Genomic DNA, 17,530 nt, shown 5'->3' with positions numbered 1-17,530 from the left:
TTGTTCCCTGTGCTCAGGACTGCTTCTGTGAAGATGGGTCTGTGATCTGGGCCACAGCTGGGAATGACAGTGCTTTTCATTGCTTTACCTTGTGGGTGTCAAACACACCCAGAATGTCGGGAGAAGCCCCAGCTGGTCTTGTCTTCCTTTTTATGGCCTCCACTTTTGGTGCATATTTCAAAGTTAAGCATCTTTTTATAAAATTAAAAGTAACTTCAGTTTTGTTGTAGATGCAACATATATAAAAAGAAAGAAAAGTAAAATCAAAAGATTGAAATTAAATCTTATGTAACCTTTTAAGAATTATGCCTTCCTGTGTATTTTTCGGACTTCCTGGTGGCTCAGGTGGTGAAGAATCTGCAGTGCGGTAAATCCACCTGCAGTGCGGGAGACCTGGGTTCAGTCTCTGGGTCGGGATCTTCTCCAGGGAAGATCCCCTGGAGAAAAGGCATGGCAATCCACTCTAGTGTTCTTGCCTGGTGATTTTTCAGGGCCTTTTTCCATGGGTAAAAATACATATTTCCTTTTTTTCCCTAAAATAAAAGTGGAATTTTATTGAACTTATTTTAAGTAATAGATTTTTTTCTCTAATTACTATAATTTTAATCTGTCTCCTTATCAATAAATATTTTTCTAGATGATAGTGGGGTGTCCTGTTACATGGATAGGCCATAAGTGATTCAGTCAGTCTCATATTGCTGGACATTGGTTTCCAGTTTTCCTGTGATAGACTGCTGTAGACACCAGACCAGTAGCTACTTGACATCACCCACTTGCCATCCAGTCTAGTCACTGGCTTTCCCCTCAGACTGTATCTAGCCCATCATTTCCTTTTTTGTCATGTCCCAGAGGCAAACCTGACATAACTTAAGTCATCAGATTTGATCCTTACAGTAAATCTGGCCATATGATTGAGACTGACGAAACAACCAGTTCTTAATTTTTTTAAGAGTGAAGAAGAATTAAGTAAATTCCTTATGAAGTGAGAAGTCCCTCCTTCCCTGGAGACCTTAAGATGACCCTCCCAGCTTAGCTTGTGAGTGATGTCCATGCCACTGTGAAGTTAATATTCAAGCAGACACTCAGCACACTCACTCGCACTCACTTCTTTCACCTGCAGATGTTAAGATGAAGTCCAGATCCTGCTGATGAATGTCCATAGTGAGAACTTAGCCATTTGTGATTTATTTTAGCCTGCTTTCATTCAGCATTAACTTTTCTTGAGCAATTGTTGTATATCCAGCATGGTATCAGACATAGAGGGAGGTTCAGAGGAAGAAAACAATAACCCAGGACCTGGAGGGGGCTCTGTTGTTTCTGGGAGGAAGAAGATGGGAGTTGAGTACATTTGCCACAACCAGCGATTGCCTGAAGATGGGGCAGATAGCATGGCAACAAGCCTTCTGCCTCAGAACCAAGAGGTCAGGGAGAGCAAGAGAGCTCAGGGCAGGGAGGGGTCAGCCAAGGAAGGCTTCGTTTAGGGGATGAGTTTGAATGAACTGCGAGTAAAGAAATTGAAAGGAGGCAGAGGAAGCATGTTAGATGAGGTAAGTAACCAAGATGTCTGAACAGAGGGGAGCTGTGTACGGTAGGACCACAAGCATGACTGAGTAACGTGCACAGACCATGTGGCCATGCCTCAGGAGATGGGGTGGACCAGCTGCCCCCTTCTCTGCTTCTGTGTCTCTCCCCCCTTCAGCTGGGTTTCTTTTTCTCATGCTCATCTTTCAGCCCTTTAATATAAAGCCATCTGCTTTTACTTTCCAGTGACCATTTTAAAAAGTACTTTTAGCTCCTAAATTTAAAAGTTCAAAAAAAAAAAAAAAAAATTTAAAAGTTCCATGTCAAATGCTATTATAATATGTATAATAGTTTGTGTGGTATTATTTGAACATAATTCCAGATTTTGCCTTTCTCTTTCTCCAGTGTATCATTCATGTCATAGTGAGGACAAGTGCCCTCCTTGTACTTTCCTCACTCAGAAGTGGTGCATGGGCAAACATGAGGTAAGCTTTCTCTCAAGTTCCAACCAGAGATTTATGGTTGGATTTCGTTAAGAGGATTAGCCTCATTGTTTCTCAAAGTAAATATGCTCCAAAGAAGCAGAGATTTGCTATTGCCACTTTTTTTTCCTTTTTTTAATCATTGAGGTATAGTTTGCATAAAATAAAATTTACTCTTTTTAGCATGCAAATCTATGAGTTTTGACACAAGCAGTCATACAGTCATGTCACCACCACCACAGTCAAGATGTGGAACAGGTCATTCATCCCCACATACTCCTTCATGTCCCTTCAGAATTACTCTCCACTTTCCTCCAGCGCCAGTAACCAGTTATCTGTTGCCTGTCCTAACAAAGTCTGTTGCCTTTTCCTGAGGTCACATAAACGGAACCATTCAGTCAGTAGCATTCTTAGACTGTTCTGCTCTCATTTTTAATCTGGTTACAATGAGATGAGACTCAGCCAGTAGCCCCTGAGAACATGAGCTGTGTTCAGAGACAGCGTCCAGGTTAGCTAGCATGCGGAGGGCTTGCCAGTCTGGGAAAAGTGTTACAGTGAGAACATCCCAAGAGTGCAGGTGGGCTCCCTGCCAGTTACCACCAATCCTTCTCTCTACTCCCTTCACAGATTTCCATCCTGCTGATGGGCCAAACGCCTTCCTCCCCACTAACCTGCCCCTCCCCACTGCCACTACCATGAAGGATTTTCGTCCTTATTCTTAGCATCTAAGCTGTATTTGGCACTGCTGATTATAGACCCTTTGAAACAATTTTAAAGTTTCTTTAATTTTAAAAAGGCATATTCATTGTAGACTGTTAATGTAGTTTTGCTACCCAAAAAGAAATACTCTTAAACATTCTGGTGTGTAGACTTCAGGCATGTGTATTACATATTCTCCTCTACTCTATGAAGATTATACTGTTTTGTAACCTGCTTTTTTTACTTCATAACATGTTGGCCAACATTTCTTGAAACTCTTGACAACTGTGACAACATGCTTTCAGCATTCTTATCTTGATGGACATTATTTCTTGTCAGAGGTTCTCAAGTCATAATCCTTAGTATTTATTCTTCCTCTGAAAACTCTTACTTCTTTGAGAGTAACCATTCTGAGAGATCCATGTGTTATCCATATGTTGGACTTCAGTCAGCAAATATTTACTGCATGCCTGCTCTGTACCAGGTAACTGGCTGGGTTCAAGTGATTGAGAAATGAACCACAGGGGCTGGCCCTGCCCTGGTGGAGCCTTCACTGTGGGGCAGAAAGCAGATGAATGAGCAGTCGATTATAGGTACAACCGTGTGGGAAGTACAGAGCACTGAAGGGACCCCTACCCAGGGAAGGTGTTCTTAAAGGAAGTAACATAAGTAACCTCCTGAAGGACGATGAGAAGATAGTAGGCAGATAATGTGGGCGGGAGCAGCACAGGGCACAGCATGTGCACGAATTATCCCAGTGGTAATGGAGTGTTTCGTGACTGGGGATACCTTCCACTAAAATACCAAATCCAAAGCAGGTATGTACTAGACTCTGGGGCCCTCTTCAAGATTACAGGTTATGCCTCATCAGAGTCGAAGTATACTCCTCTCTTTGAGGGTTCTTAAAAGACTTTGAGTGGGTACATGAGAGTAATCTTTGGTCCCACAAAAGTAAAATCCCAGCATCTTTTTCCTAGAGTGAGGAATCCTGGATGAAGGCAATTTCTCAAGAAAAAATGGCGGTTCCATGGACTGTTGCTTCTAAATTTTTTTTAATGACAGAGCTATCTAAAATATGGAGACCAGAGGTTGGGAGATGTGAGGAGAGCTGAGTAATTACATAAAACTGCCCTGCCAGCAGTCCGGAAACCATGAGCCAAGGGTGCCCCCACCCCCGGGGTTTCTGTCAATTCAGTGCCCTAGCTGTTTGCAGACGTAGAAGATCCCCTGACCCTCCCAGTTAGTCATAGCATTTTCAGATACTCCCTAGTTATCTGGTTTCACATGCCTGTTACTCACCTTGTTTGTTGCAAGTCACACTCGGCTACTAAAACAAATCCTTTCAAACTGTAACAAGCATTGTTAAATAAAGCTCAGGTTTGTTTTCTTTTCAAACTAACCTTTCAGACTTCGAAAATCAGCCTGATTTAAAAAAAAAAATTTTTTTTTTAAATATACTGATTGTGAACATTCAGAAATGTTTAAGTAGGAAGTTAAAACCCACCCCAGATCCTGAATGGAGATGAAAACCCGGCTACTTCTCTCCTAGTTACGAAGCAACATTCCCTGTCACCTGGTTGATATCTCTTGTGGATTACCCTGCGGTGCCACGCTACCATGTGGGATGCACAAGTGTCAGAGGCTCTGTCACAAAGGAGAATGTCTGGGGGACGAGATCTGCAAGCAGCCCTGCACCACCTCCAGAGCCAACTGTGGCCACCCGTGTATGGCACCCTGCCACCTCAGCTTGCCCTGCCCAGTGACCACCTGCAAGGCCAAGGTACGTAGTCCTGGCTCCGGGTGGGGTGTTGGCTGTGGTCCTGGTGCTGCTAATGAGTCTAGAACTATCTGCAGTGGCACCTTGGCACACATCCTAGTCGGGGGTCGTTGGTTACAAGGAACTTCAGGTTAACAGAGAGAAAGGTGGACTTCTGTCTGCCAAGCTTGAGATGGTCTTTTAGTTCAGAAAGTACCCACTGCCACCTGACCAGTCTCTGTCTCCCTTTGATCGAATTCTCAAGAGACTCTGATTGCCCACTCCATTCATCCAACAAGTATTTAAGTGTCTGTTTTGTATAAGATGTTATGCTGTATTGATGCTGGAGCTCTACCAGTGGACAGGAGACACATGGTTCCATTAATCAGATGGACAGATACTAACTGGTTACTCAGGTAATTACCCGTGACTCTGCTAAGGATTGTGAAGTAGTTACACCCTTGCAGGGGTTCCACGGGAACATGTGAGTGGGGGACTTAACTGTTCTGAGGGATGAAGCAAGGTCTCCCCCGAGGAGGTGAAAGTGGAGGGATGAAGTGGAGTCGATTAGACTTTGGCTGGTTCTGGGTCAAGTGTCTACCTCTGGTTTGGTGGTAGAAACTTCATTCTAGGCCTGCCCCTTCAGGCAGGATTAAGGACAGGAATAATTCCCAATAAGGGGCACTGTAAACCTGGCACTTCCATCCTAGCATGTCAGCCACCACGTTGTCAGTTTGCATGTGTGGTTAGCTCCCCCATCTTGGAGAGGAGCCTTTCCCTGTCTCTCTGTTCTCTGCCAAGGTTTGATTCGAGAGAGGCTTTAAAAAGGAAACCTGCCCATTCACATGTTTTCCGTGGGCTGAACGCTGCTCCGTGTTCATCTTATTTCAGATAGAGCTGCAGTGTGAATGTGGACGAAGAAAAGAAATCATGGTTTGCTCAGAAGCATCCAGTACTTATCAAAGGTTAGTGCTACTTAAATGTTAACAATTGGTAGGTCTAGGTAAAGGATATACAGGAGTTTATTATAGGATCTTTTCAACTTTTAAGGAAAGTTTTTAAAATAAATTTTGAGTCTAGTTTTTCAGGTTCAAAGAAAAAGCACTGCTTTATGTACCTTATTACTTTCCCTAACCTTAATTTGTAAACCATTTTATTTCTCCTCCTTTCTCTCTCTGTACCTCTGGTCTTATTTCACCATGAGATCAGAAGGGAAGATGTCCTGAGGTTGCATGAATTGCTTTCATGTCCCACCATTTGTGGTGGCACAGCCAGGCCCTGTGCTCCTACTGGAGTGTGGGGGTTTCTGGCTGTTCTGTGGGTTGTCTTTACAGACTCCTGAAATCTTGGGACCTGTGTGGTTACATGGGGATCTGAGTACAGAAGTGGAGATGTTAGGATGGATGGACGAATAGATTCAGAGATAACATCTTGGAGATGCAGAGATGCATAGATGTGTCATAGAGGTGGGACTTCAGGAGTATGCAACATCAGATTGACTGTGAATACCCACTGAGTGCCAGGCATTAGCCCAGATGTTCAAGGGAGTGCTAAGGAATTGATTACCTCATTTCCTATGGAGCTGTTTAGACTAATTGAGATACCACGTAAATGTGTGATAGTTACAGTAAATGGGCTTCCAAGGCTACACAGATTATCAAGAGGTAGATTTTTCTTGAAAGACATATTTTGTGTGCCTGGTGCGAGGAGATTCTTGTGAAACTGCAGTGCCTTTCTTCCCTTTCTTTTTTGTACTTCAGAATAGCTGCTATTTCCATGGCCTCCAAAATAACAGACATGCAGCTTGGAGATTCGGTGGAGATCAGCAAGTTGATTACCAAGAAGGAAATTCACCAAGCCAGGTAATTTAAAAAATGTGTAGCTGTGCCTTCTTTCCCGCATTAGACTTAATTTCCAGAGGGCAGGAACCATTCACTTGTGTCAGTCCCCAACAGTAAAGCCTTACACACACAGTATTCAACAGACCTCTGACATTAAGAGGCCACACCCACTCCAGTGCAGTGAATCCTACTCAGGACACAGCTAAGACCAGAGGAAGCATTTCTGGGCCTCACTCCAGATAGTAGCCAGAGAAAGCAGAGACCTGGGTATGTACTTTTAACCTGCAAGAGAACAGAGAGGTGGCTGTGTCAAGAGAGGGAGATGGGGCTGTCAGAGGGCTGCTGGGAGCATTTGGGGGGCTGAGCAGCCTTGGGACACTCTGAAGTCCTTCGAAGGCCTGCCCACCTGTCCTTGAGAGGGACCTCATCCAGCCATTGTCTGGCAAGAGTATGCTCAATCTCTAGGGTGACCCTCCAAGAACTTATTGCTGAGTGGTGATGGTGGTTTAGTCACTAAGTTGTGTCTGACTCTTGTGACCCCATGGACTGTAGCCTGCCAGGCTCCTCTGTCCTTGGGAGTCACCAGGCAAGAATACTGGAGTGGGTTGCCATTTCCTTCTCCAGGGGATCTTTCTGACCCAGGAATCGAACCCCGGTCTCCTGCATTGCAGGCGGATTCTTTACCAACTGAGCTGCTCAGAGTAGGAGCTGTGAAACCTGCATTCTCACTTAATTTTTTCTTTGTTTCTCAAGGCTGGAGTGTGATGAGGAATGTTCAGCCTTGGAAAGGAAAAAGTAAGTAGTTTGAACTACGATTTATCTGATTGTCTTTGAGCTCTGTGAAGTTAGTGGGAGGGGGCAACCCTTCAAGCATTCATTCAGCACCTGCTCTGAGTCTTCTGCTGCTATTGGAGAGCAGAAGAAATTCAGTCATCAAGAATTGAAGTGCCTAAGGATAAACCAGTTAGGTGATCTCAGCATGTTTCTGAAACATGAGCTTAAGTGGTTTGGGGCAAGTATAAACATTACATGCCCCACAGCATACTAATTCGGGGACTGGCAGACTTCCTAATTCCAATGGAGATAAGAGACTTAAAATTCTTTTAATGAACTTTTATGTTGAAGTATAGCATACATATAGATCAAAACTATAGATCAGTGAGTCATCACAAATTGAATACATTGGTGTAATCAGCAATGAGGTCAAGATACAAAAAGTTTCCAGAAGCTGTTCTTACACTCCACTGAGATAACCTGTATCCTGACTTCTGACAGTTTAGATTATTTTGTCTGTTTTTGGACTTTAATGAAATCATGTGGGTGGTATTTTTGTCTGGTTTCTTTCATTATATTTGTGATACTCCTTTTGGTGCATGTGGCAGTATTTTGTTTATTTTAATTCCTGAACAATACTTATTTTATTTTAATGTATCATTACTTATCTATTCTATAGTTAATAGATTACATGTGTTGTTATTGGTATTGGGCTGTTACAAATAATGCTCTGTAAAGAACATCCTTGTACTAGCTTTGCTATATATATGTACTCATTCCTATTGGATAATAAACTCAGGAGTAGAATTGCTGATTAATAAGGTATGCGTATTTTCAGCTTCTGTTGATTCTGCCAGTGTTCAAAATGGTTGTACCAAGTTATACTCTTTAAACTTTAATCCATTTTTGTAGATGTATAACTGGATATCACTGAGCTTTTAATTTATGTTTCTCTGATGACTGGTGAGGTTGAACACCTTTTTGTATGTTTATTGGCCATTTGGATATCCTCTTTTGTGAAGTACCAGTTCAAGTCTTTGCTTATTTTTTCATTGTATCATCTGTCTTTTTCATATTGATTACTAGGAATTCTTTATGTATTTTGGGAGTCCTTGGATATGAGTCCTTTGTTTTATTTGAGAAGGAAATGGCAACCCTCTCTAGTATTCTTGCTTGGGAAATCCCATGGACAGAGGATCCTGGTGGGCTACAGTCCATGGGGTCGCAAGAGTCAGTCATGACTTAGCAACTAAACCACCACCTTTATATACATATATTTTTTTTTTTAATAAATTTATTCTCCTTTAAAAAGATTTATTTATTTTTGGTTGTGCTGGGTCTTCATTGTTGCTTGTGAGCGTTGAGCTGTGGCCAGGAGGGGCTACTCTACATTGAATAAGAATAAGTTTGTTGCAGTGCATGTATTTCTCATTGCACTAGCTTCTCTTGTTGTGGATCACAGGCTCTAGGCACATGGTTTCAGTAGTTGCAGCTCACAGGCTCTAGAGCACAGGCTTGGTAATTGTGGCTCAAGGGCTTATCTGCTCTGAGGCATGTGGAATCTTTCCAGACCAAGGATTGAACCCATGTCCCCTGCATTGGCAGGCAGATTGCTATCTACTGTACCACCAGGGAAGTCCTGCTGTGTGGACTGTTGTTTCTCACATTCTGTGCATTCACTTTTCACTCTCCAAATGGTGTCTTAATAAACAAAAATTTCTAATTTTAATGTAGTTCAGTTTATCAGTCTTTTCCTTAGTTAATAGTACATTTTATAGCTTGTTTAAGAAGTATTTGTCTATCCTGAGGTCATAATGGTATTCTGTGTTATTGTCTAGGAACCTTATTTTACATTTCACATTTAGAACTATAGTTGACTTGGACCGACTTTTTTTTTTTAAATCATAATATAAGGAGGGTTCATGATTCCATTATTTTTTTTTTTCCAAACAAATGTTCACTCGACCAGTATCATTTATCAAGAAATCCTTTTCTCAGTTCGCTGCAGTGCCACCTTTGTCTTAAAGCAAGTAGTCATGTTGCATATGGGTTATTTCTGAGTTCATTCTGTTCCATCGTGTTAATATCACATTATCTGAATTACTGTACCTTTATAACAAGTCTTAAAAAGTGGTAGCATATCTCTTCAAACATGGTCCTTCTTCAAGACTGTCTTGGCTATTCTTGGCCGTTTGCATTTCCATTTAAATTTTAGAAATAGGTTATCAATATCTGCAAAAAAAAAAAAAAAAAACTGGGATTTTGATTGAGCTGGTATTTATAGATCAGTCTGGGAAGATTTGATACTTTGTAATATTGAGGCTTCTCCTCCTTGAGCAAAGTATATCCTTATATTTAGTCATGTTTTCTTTTAATGATATTTTTTATAGTTTTCTGTATATAGATTTTGTACATCTTTAAGTAAATTTGTTCTTTGCTGTTTGATGTTTTTTGATGCTATTATAAATGGTATTTTTTTCTTGTTATCACTTTAAAATTTTAATTCTCTAATTGCTTGTTGCTGGCATGTAGGAATACAATTGATATTTGTTGACCACTATTTACAACCTTGCTAAATTACTTATTTCTAATAGTTTTATCTGTAGCTTCTTTTGGATTTTGCATGTACACAATCATGTCCCCTTCTAATTTATTTCTAATTCTTAACTTTTTTCTTTTTCTTGGCAAATCGCACTGGCTAGGCCTCCAGTACAGTATTGAATAGAAGGTAGTGATAATGGATATTTCACTACTGTCTATGACGTTTGTTGTAAGTTATTTGAGTATATTCTTTATCAGATTAAGGGGCATTTATTCAGTGCCTGACAGACTTTCTAGTTCCAACAGAGATTAAAGGTATAGTTCTGTGAAAATGTTTATATTTGGGGAATTTGGGTGAAGAGTGTGTAGGAGCTTATTGTAATTTGTTTTTCGGCTGCACTGGGTCTTCGTTCTGTCTGTGGCCTTTCTCCAGTTGTGGCAAGCAGTGGCCTCTCTTGTTGCGGAGCACGGACTCTAGAGTGTGCAGGCTTCGGTAGTTGTGGGCCACAAGCTTAGCTGCCCGCAATGGCATCTTCCCAGACCAGCTTCGAAGCTGCTCTGGACCACTAAGGAAGTCCCATTGTAATATTCTTGTAACTTAACCATTCTTTGAAATTTTTTCAAGATAGAGTTAAACAGAAACAGATACATGCAGACAAGTGCAGTTTTGTTTTACCTAGAAGTGCAACTTTGAACAATTGTTAACAATACCTTTTTAGGTGACTAAATGTGTAGATGGTAATATGATTAATAGCACTGCCCAAATTGCCTTTGGTTTGACTCTTATGGTAACTTTGTAATAATTGCTATTCAAAACTCTTGTCCTTTAAGAACTGTTGTCACGTTGTTCTCTGCCGCAGTCCAGAGATTTTAGAAATGCTGTAGTGAATGCGTAGAAGGCCTCCAGAACGTGGAAGTGCACCTTTGTGTAGTTGAGACAGTACTGTACAGCAGTTAGAGCCAGCCATAGCTCTAGAGTTAGATTGCTCGGAATTGAATCTTAGCTTCACTCACATAGCTGTGTGACCTTGGACAATACACATTATCCCTCTAAGCTTTAATTTTCCCATGTATCTGTGAATAGTGAGTGATAATAATAGTATCTGCCTCCCTGAGTTGTTATAGGGTTAATACATTAAAACTAACCATACTATACGGAAAACTCTTGGCACAAGCCTAACACATAGTAGATGCTCAGTAAATTAAAGTTATTGATTAGAACTAGCTATTTCTGAAAGCCTTTTGAATTTCTCCTCAATATTTGAACAATGACATAATGACCCTCACTATATAAGGATTCTTTCTTACTCACAGACCTGAAAAAAAAAAAAAAAGACATGTGAATTTGAAAAGGAAAATGCCATCTAAAGTTGCAAATACATGCTCCATTGCAGAAATGGAAAACTGACAGACCAAATGCATCCCACAGTTATGTTTTATTGATGTGTACGTTTGAATTAGTGGCCAACTAATCAAAACATCAAAAGATCTCCCCCTCTAGGAATTCTCTTGAAAATTTGAAAACTAAACTGCTGGTAAAAAATTAGAAAACCTAGCAACAATAAACCAAATTCTTATGGGCATTAAGCTTGTAAGAGATCCCTGTCTCCTTGTAAAGGAAAACTATAAATGCTAAACTGAATTTTAACTATCTTTAAAAAAAAAAAGGACATAACCAGGTGTTGGTGAGATGCCACGAGACTCATACAGCTGCCGGTCAAAGCATAAACAGCATTGTGGAACCCTTAGACCATGATGATCTGGGTCTCAGGTCCATACTATTTAATGCAGTTATTGCCACACCTGGAGACATTTTCCAGAGAAATAATCTTAAAAGGTTTTTGCTCAGAGATATTGTGTTACTTATCATATTGAAAAACTGGGAGACTGTTACAGGAACCTAAATGGGGCATGCTTATGTAAGTTGTGGGACATATAAAATTAGAAGATTATGCAACTGTTAATACGGGGAGTGTGAAAATCAAACAGTAGTATGAGAAATGCTAAAAAAAAGATTCAGAGTTTCATGTACTACTTAAAATTACAGAAGAAAAGTATGAAAGGAAGTGCATTAAAATTAACACAGCGCTTATGTTGTTAATGGAATTCTTCATTTTGTAGACTTTCTGTAGAGTGACGTTAATTTTAGTATTATCCTTCTACTTTATTCATCTGATGTTCGGGTGAAACCTCAGAGGAAATCCTTCCCACTGACCATCCCCAGTGCACGTCCTCCTCAGCCTTCTCTTCAGACAATCTGAGTCTCCAGTGTCAGCCTACAGCTTGCTCAGAACCATCTAGATGTATCTTACTTATTTTGTTCTGTGAAGACAATTCAATATCTTGTCCCAAGTTGTTCTTATTCTCCTGAATAATCAGGTTTACTGAAATGAGATGGTTAATGTATAAAAAACGTAGAACCTGGTGGGCACTCTGTTACTATGAGATAATTTTCCTCCCCCTTCTTTCCTTTCATTTACATACTTCACTGTCTTTCAGGAGGTTAGCAGAGGCATTTCATATCAGTGATGATTCTGATCCTTTCAACGTACGTTCTTCAGGGTCAAAATTCAGTGACAGTTTGAAAGAAGATGCTAGGTATGTGACTTGATACCTACTTTCTTAAGTGTGGCTTACCAGATATTTGCTCTTTTAAGATATGCAGTCCTCTGTGGTTGAGTCAGTTTATATATATATATATATATCTATTATAAGAAATTATATGGTATTTAATAAGTCATTCTCTTGGTTTCTCAAAACTGTCCCATTGAAGAGTTGAACTTTGGAAGTGTGAGTGTGTGTGTGTGTGTGTGTGTGTGTGTGTGTGTGTGTGTGTGTGTGTTTAGTCCCTGTGATAGGAGCTGGGGCCCTTCAAGGGTTGGACTGGCTTGCAGTGAAGGGTCTCTGGCCACGTTCCACCTCTGCCCATCCAGGTCTCTGTCACATGGGTGGTCCTCATTTGGGTGGTAACAGGTCTTATTTTCCTCTTGTCTCCTGGCCCTCTGATGACTGTTTCTCTTTCTGTCTTCTCTCTTCTCATAATTGTTTTCTTATTACTTTCTCTTCCTTTGTTCCGTCACATTCAGCCTTCTGTTATCTGACAGTTCCTGCCTGGCCTCTGCAATTTTCCTGCCCACATTGTCCATTCTCTGCACTGTATAGGCAGAGGGTGGATGGAAGGGATCTCAAAAGAGCAGAAACAAACGCAATTAACTGTGGCTATTTCTCATTTCAGGAAGGACTTAAAGTTTGTCAGCGACATTGAGAAGGAAATGGAAGCCCTTGTGGAGGCCGTGAATAAGGTTGAAATCAAAATATCCAACTCTACATGTTTCTAAGGCCAACTTCATTAAAAAAAAAAAAAAAAAAAATACAAGTCCCAGAAACACTATCAGTGTAAAGTAGTTGTAGGAAAAAGTCAGAGCTGCCTTGAGGATCCTTACCTTTCTCCAGAGCCCAGCCATTATAGCTTCATGGAAGCTCTAGCCTGGCTCGAGAAAGATATCTGCAGTAATATTAAATGTAAATACACATCCTAGCCCTGTGCCCAAGAATGGGAGGAAACACTCTCGATGAAGGGGATTCAGTAGGGATACTTAGGAAGACATGCCAACTCCTCAGATCTCTGATGAGCTTCCCTGGTGGCTCAGTGGTAAAGAACCCGCTTGCCAGTGCAGGAGATGCAGGTTCTCCCTGGGTCAGGCAGAACCCCTGGAGGAGGAAATGGCAACCCATTTTATTCTTGCCTGGGAAATCCTAGGGACTGAGGAGCCTGGTGGGCTACAGTCCATGGGGTTACAAAAGAGTCAGACATGACTGAGTGACTGAGTATGCACACACAGAGATCTCTGAAGGACTGTTGTATGATCGGACTCACTGGTTCTTATTACCCCAAAGGCAGGAAAGAATATGTTGGGCAAAGATATAAAGTTGAATGAGTAGAGTTGAACAGTAATGGTATCAGTTCCTTCAAGAGAGGGAAGCCTGTCCTGGAGGCAGCGGAGATGTCGAGGAGGTGGCTTTAATCAAAAAAGCCTCTCATGTAGTCAGCAATAGCCAGCCCTGCGGCGACTCCCTCTTCATTCAGAGGGCATGTGAGTGAGGGAGAGATGGCTCCTTTGGCTCCACATCTAATGAAAATAGGTTTCCTTCCTGCTGTCTACTCACCCTCTGCCCTGCCTCCCTTCTGTTCCCGCTTCCCAGCAGGATACTAGCACAAAGGAGAAAATGGAATCATTGTTCCCCTCCTAATTAGGAAACCTGAGCAGATGTAGTTCTCTGCTAGCCTGTCTCTATAAATTCACAATTTTTAGTGTGGAGTGTACAAGTGAGATTTTCTTGTTTTGTAACTCTTCAGTTTATTTAGTCATTTCTTAAAAACATCACTCACTCCCCAGTTAGAGGCCCTGTGGGAGCAACCATTGCAGTATCCACGTCAGGCTCAGTTCACTTGCCCACGGTCCCCCTGACCCCAGCCAGCTGCTGCCACATGGCTCACAGAGGAGATGCAGGAAGTACATCCCATGCCCTTCCCCACGCCCCCCCACGCCCCGACCCTTGCCCCGCAGGCAGTGAATTGCCGTGCACCATGGGCCTCCCAAACTCCGTCACCTCTTTATTGACCCAGGCTGTTCCAGGACAGTGGGAAGGACCTCTATAGGCATAGCCTTTTTTCAAAATGATGTTTACCAGTCAGTCTTCTTTTCCTTCCATACAGGGGAAAAGTAGTAAGAAGAGCCACTGCTTCCCTCCCATGAACAGAGACCACCGCCGGATCATCCACGATCTGGCCCAGGTGTACGGCCTGGAGAGCGTGAGCTATGACAGTGAGCCAAAGCGCAACGTCGTGGTCACTGCAGTCAGGTGGGTGCATCTTGCTGTCAGAGGGGAGACTGCTCGGTGAGGCACACTGGACCTGAGAAGCTGGGCTGGCCAGTGGCTAGTGCAGGAGCGCTGCACTAGTCGTTGGTGCCTCCTTGGGCCTGGCCTTGGGCTGTTGTTTTTCTTACTTCCTTCTTTGGAAGATTAGGTGAAGAGTCTGCCTCTGGGCCAGCCATTCTGACTGATCTAAGGCTCTGAACCAGAAAGTAAAGCCCATGCCTCAGACCTCAGAGCAGACACACCTAAAGCATATTTCACATCAGATCCATCCCTTGTCCCCTTGTGTCCTCCTGGCATCATGGAAACAGAGTGCTGGCCTGGGACTCAGGGCATCCTCTGTGAAGAGTGTTTGCCATTAGAGGAGACTGAAGCAGGAGTATGAGCGAGGAGGGGACTGCAAGACCTAGGATCACTATCCGAATCTGGGGGAATTGGAAGAACCTCCCAACAAAGAAGACTCAAGTGAGATTAGAGGAAGAAGGTAGTGGGCTCAGCAGAGGTAGATGAAAGGGATGAGGATTAATCAAAGGTGACAGGTCATATCAGAGAGTGCCCTGCAGCATCACGTTAAGAGTCATGGACTGGATTTCCAGCTGTCTGCCTGTCTCCACAAACAGTTCTCACTTTTCAATACTTTGTGTTCTGACTTCACAGAGGGAAGTCCATTTGTCCTTCTACCACACTGACAGGTGTACTCGAAAAGGAGAATCAGTCACGGCCTCCGCCACCGATTGCTCATCACAGACAGACAGACAAGTAAGAATTCTTTAGCTGCTTCCCAAAGGGCCATGTCTGTTCGGAGATGCCACCGAGGAGTAAATTGCCCTGGGCTGCACTAGTCATTGGCGCCTCATTGGGTCTGGCCTTGGGGTGTTGCATTCAGATATACGATGTTTGACTGAGATGCTGGACACACATTTGTTCATGCCAGAGGGGTCCCAGGTTTGCTGTTTGTAATGCCTACTTGCCCTCCAGGGAGCAAAGTCACTAGCCGTAATTTCCATGGTATAGATGGTGACACTGGGAAATGGATTCAGTCTGCCACACCAGGTGATGTGGGAACATCTCACAGTTCACAGCAGTTACTCTGGAGACAGAAGTGGGATTCTAGGCGGGCATTGGCAGTGAAGGGGGAAGCTTGCGTGTTTTGCTCTGCTTACATATGGTTTGAATCATTTTTCCATATGCTAGTGATTAAAGAGGAAAGAAAATAGCACGAGCAAGCAGCAGGTCTGGCAGGCGTTTTCTCAGCCAGGAGCAGAGAGGGGTCGTCATCCTGCCTTCCCTTCCCAGGAGGGGACCAGCTGCCCTACAGAGCAAGGCCACCTAGCTGGAAGCTGTTGGGAACCCAGTGGGGTCTCTCCTCCTGCTCTGGCCTTCCACACAGAAGCTCTCCAGAGCCTCCTACACCTCTGGGAGGGTGGGTAGGGAAGTGTACAAGGTCACCAGGAGGGTCCTAGCCATCTCTGTTCCCTTGGAACTGGACGGGACAGATCAGTGTTGCCCACTGGGCACAGCGTCAGCCAGGAGCTCCTGGGGCCAAGTAGCTCTCAGGACCAGCCCCAGTCCTGCCCTGGGGAAAGTCTTTATTTTGGAAAAATTTTAGAATAGAAAGAATAGTGTTAATATGTTAATATAAACTCCTGTGTGCCCTTCACCAAATTCCAGCAGTTACTTGCTCGTGTGGACTGCACTGTCTTAGCAGAATCTCACACATGGTAAAGAAGCTGACCCTTCACTTTCTGAAACCTGCCTGAATCGGTTTCCCCCAAGCAAGAAAAGATTGCTCATTCTGTGTTTGCTTTTCAGGAATCCTGGGAGCAGCAATTTACAGAAGATAGCGAAGGAGCCCGTAATTGACTACTTTGATGTCCAGGACTGAGGAGATCATGACACACTTAGGAAAAAAAATCATTGGGTGTGATGGAGATTTTTTCCCTGCAGATAAATCATGCTTGTTCCCGACTGCCTGGTGGACTCACAGCTCACCTACTGTCTTGACCTTGATACTTGCAAACCACGATTGTGTCAGAAATCCCCTTGTCCGCTCTGCTGTGTGTAAAGTGTCTCACTGTGTCTCACTATTGCCATGTCTCTGACTGAATGATCACTAGTGATTCAGTTGAATTTGCACAGACTCCTCACACCATCACCATGATTGCTTTGAGGGTTGGGGGAACATAGGACTTGATTTTAGTCAAACCGGAATTTTAACCTGAAAATGTCACTTAGGCATGGCCTCAGATGTCCATCCAGTTACCCATCCTCCTCCTGACAATGCCTTGCATTCTGAATCCAAAGTGATCACTATCTTCGGAAAGACAGGCTAAAACTTCGCAGTCCAAAGTCCCAAACAACGGCTTGGTACACCATATCTGAAGTCAGGTGTGTGGTTAAACCCAGCTGTCTTTGCTGAGTCTTTTGCCAAAAGCTCTGCCTGGTCTACCTAGCTAAACTTATCTGAGTGGTCTTCAGTAGCATCAGTGCAGACCTAGGAGAGGGTTTGGGGGACCTGTCTTCCAGAATCTACAGAGGGCCTCTTAGCATTGATCCTGTGTGGTGACAGGTTCCCTCTCCACCATGATGATGGAGGACATAGCATGAGCTCCTCCTCCCACTGGTTCACACTGCGGCCTCTGTGCACTGACCTGTGCAGGCATAACCCCTCCTGTCTGGTTGAGAAGGAGTCTCCTGGGCGCCTGCCTTTCCCACGTCACTTTCTTCCAGGCCTGCAGCAACCGTATTGGCTTTCCCTATCTCTGAGCTCTGGACTTCCGTTTGCATATTCAGAAAACCATGTGAACGGTCCAGGGCTTACGCCAGCACGCCCCTGAGGTATTCTTCAGGCTCCTGTAAGGCAGGTGCGGCTGCAGTCACATTAGTTCAGCCCTCTGCGTTGGTACCTCTTCAACATGGAGGCCAGACTTCAGCAACTTCGTTCTGCTCCAGAAAAGCCACAAACCCCAGAGCAACAGAAGGAGAAATGAGAAGTGATGTCACAAAACTGGCACTTAGTTTTACCAGGAAAAGCAGGG

General features: G+C 43.2%; 1 protein-coding gene across 3 annotated transcripts in view; it reads left to right on the top strand.

Annotated features, from left to right (window-relative positions):
* NFX1 (nuclear transcription factor, X-box binding 1) overlaps window positions 1-16,581 on the top strand; it is a 66,612-nt gene extending 50,031 nt beyond the window's left edge. For all 3 annotated transcript variants that reach the window (XM_010840125.1, XM_010840124.1, XM_010840126.1), the window contains exons 15-24: window positions 1,927-2,006; window positions 4,252-4,482; window positions 5,350-5,423; window positions 6,219-6,320; window positions 7,053-7,094; window positions 12,114-12,212; window positions 12,850-12,916; window positions 14,332-14,477; window positions 15,150-15,251; window positions 16,305-16,581. In XM_010840125.1, the coding sequence (XP_010838427.1) occupies window positions 1,927-2,006; window positions 4,252-4,482; window positions 5,350-5,423; window positions 6,219-6,320; window positions 7,053-7,094; window positions 12,114-12,212; window positions 12,850-12,916; window positions 14,332-14,477; window positions 15,150-15,251; window positions 16,305-16,377 (1,016 nt within the window). In that variant the 3' untranslated portion in view covers window positions 16,378-16,581. The remainder of the gene's footprint in view (window positions 1-1,926; window positions 2,007-4,251; window positions 4,483-5,349; window positions 5,424-6,218; window positions 6,321-7,052; window positions 7,095-12,113; window positions 12,213-12,849; window positions 12,917-14,331; window positions 14,478-15,149; window positions 15,252-16,304) is intronic.
* The last annotated feature ends 949 nt before the right edge of the window (window positions 16,582-17,530 follow it).

Source organism: Bison bison, unplaced genomic scaffold (genome assembly GCF_000754665.1).
Source record: "Bison bison bison isolate TAMUID 2011002044 unplaced genomic scaffold, Bison_UMD1.0 scf7180017864141, whole genome shotgun sequence".
Lineage (NCBI taxonomy): Eukaryota > Metazoa > Chordata > Mammalia > Artiodactyla > Bovidae > Bison > Bison bison.
The sequence above is the reverse complement of the archived record's forward strand: the minus strand, read 5'-3'. Positions and strand labels throughout refer to the sequence as shown.